General features: G+C 66.0%; 1 protein-coding gene across 1 annotated transcript in view; it reads left to right on the plus strand.

Annotated features, from left to right (window-relative positions):
- Positions 1-716, plus strand: part of HSD17B10 (hydroxysteroid (17-beta) dehydrogenase 10) — a gene marked incomplete at both ends in the record, with an annotated part of 20,286 nt that extends 19,570 nt beyond the window's left edge. The window contains 2 exons of the mRNA XM_009890894.1: positions 434-485; positions 588-716. Of these exons, the coding sequence (XP_009889196.1) occupies positions 434-485; positions 588-716 (181 nt within the window). The remainder of the gene's footprint in view (positions 1-433; positions 486-587) is intronic.
- Positions 717-750: the final 34 nt, after the last annotated feature.

The following is a 750-nucleotide window of genomic DNA, read 5'->3' on the forward strand; positions in this document are numbered from 1 at the left end:
GGTGGCTGGGGGTTGTCCGTGGTTAAGGAGGTGGTCGTGGGGTGTCCACGGTCAGGAGGGTGGTTGTGGGGTGACCCCAAGTCAAGGGGGTGGTTGTGGGGTGGCCCTGGACCTCAAGGTGGTTGTGGGGTGACCCAGGTCAGTGGGGTGGTTGTGGGGTGACCCCAAGTCAAGGGGGTGGTCGTGGGGTGGCCCCAAGTCAAGGAGGTGGTTGTGGGGTGTCCACAGTCAATGAGGTGGTTGTGGGGTGGCCCTGGTCAAGTGGGTGGTTGTGGGGTGGACCTGGTCAAGGAGGTGGTTGTGGGGGGACCCCAAGTCAAGGAGGTGGTTGTGGGGTGTCCACGGTCAGGAGGGGGGTTGTGGGGTGGCCCTGGAGGTGGTTGTGGGGTGGCCCAGGTCGAGGGAGTGGTTGTGGGGTGTCCCCGGCCACCAGGGTGACCTTGAGGTTGGTGGCGGCCGTGACCTTGGGGCTGGTGGTGGTCATGGTGTATCCCCCACCGAGGGGGTGACCCTTGGGTGGCCGAGGTGGCAACCCGTCGGAGGAAGGGGTGTCACTGGGGGTGTCACCCCGACCTCCGTCCCCTCAGGTGAACCTGGTGGGGACCTTCAACGTCATCCGCTTGAGCGCCCAACTGATGAGCCACAACAAACCCGACCCCGATGGCCACCGGGGGTTGGTGGTCAACACGGCCAGCGTGGCCGCCTTCGAGGGGCAGGTGAGATAAGAGACGGGGGAGGGGGGCGGACACC

This window comes from Charadrius vociferus, unplaced genomic scaffold (assembly GCF_000708025.1).
Source record: "Charadrius vociferus isolate BGI_N301 unplaced genomic scaffold, ASM70802v2 scaffold3688, whole genome shotgun sequence".
Lineage (NCBI taxonomy): Eukaryota > Metazoa > Chordata > Aves > Charadriiformes > Charadriidae > Charadrius > Charadrius vociferus.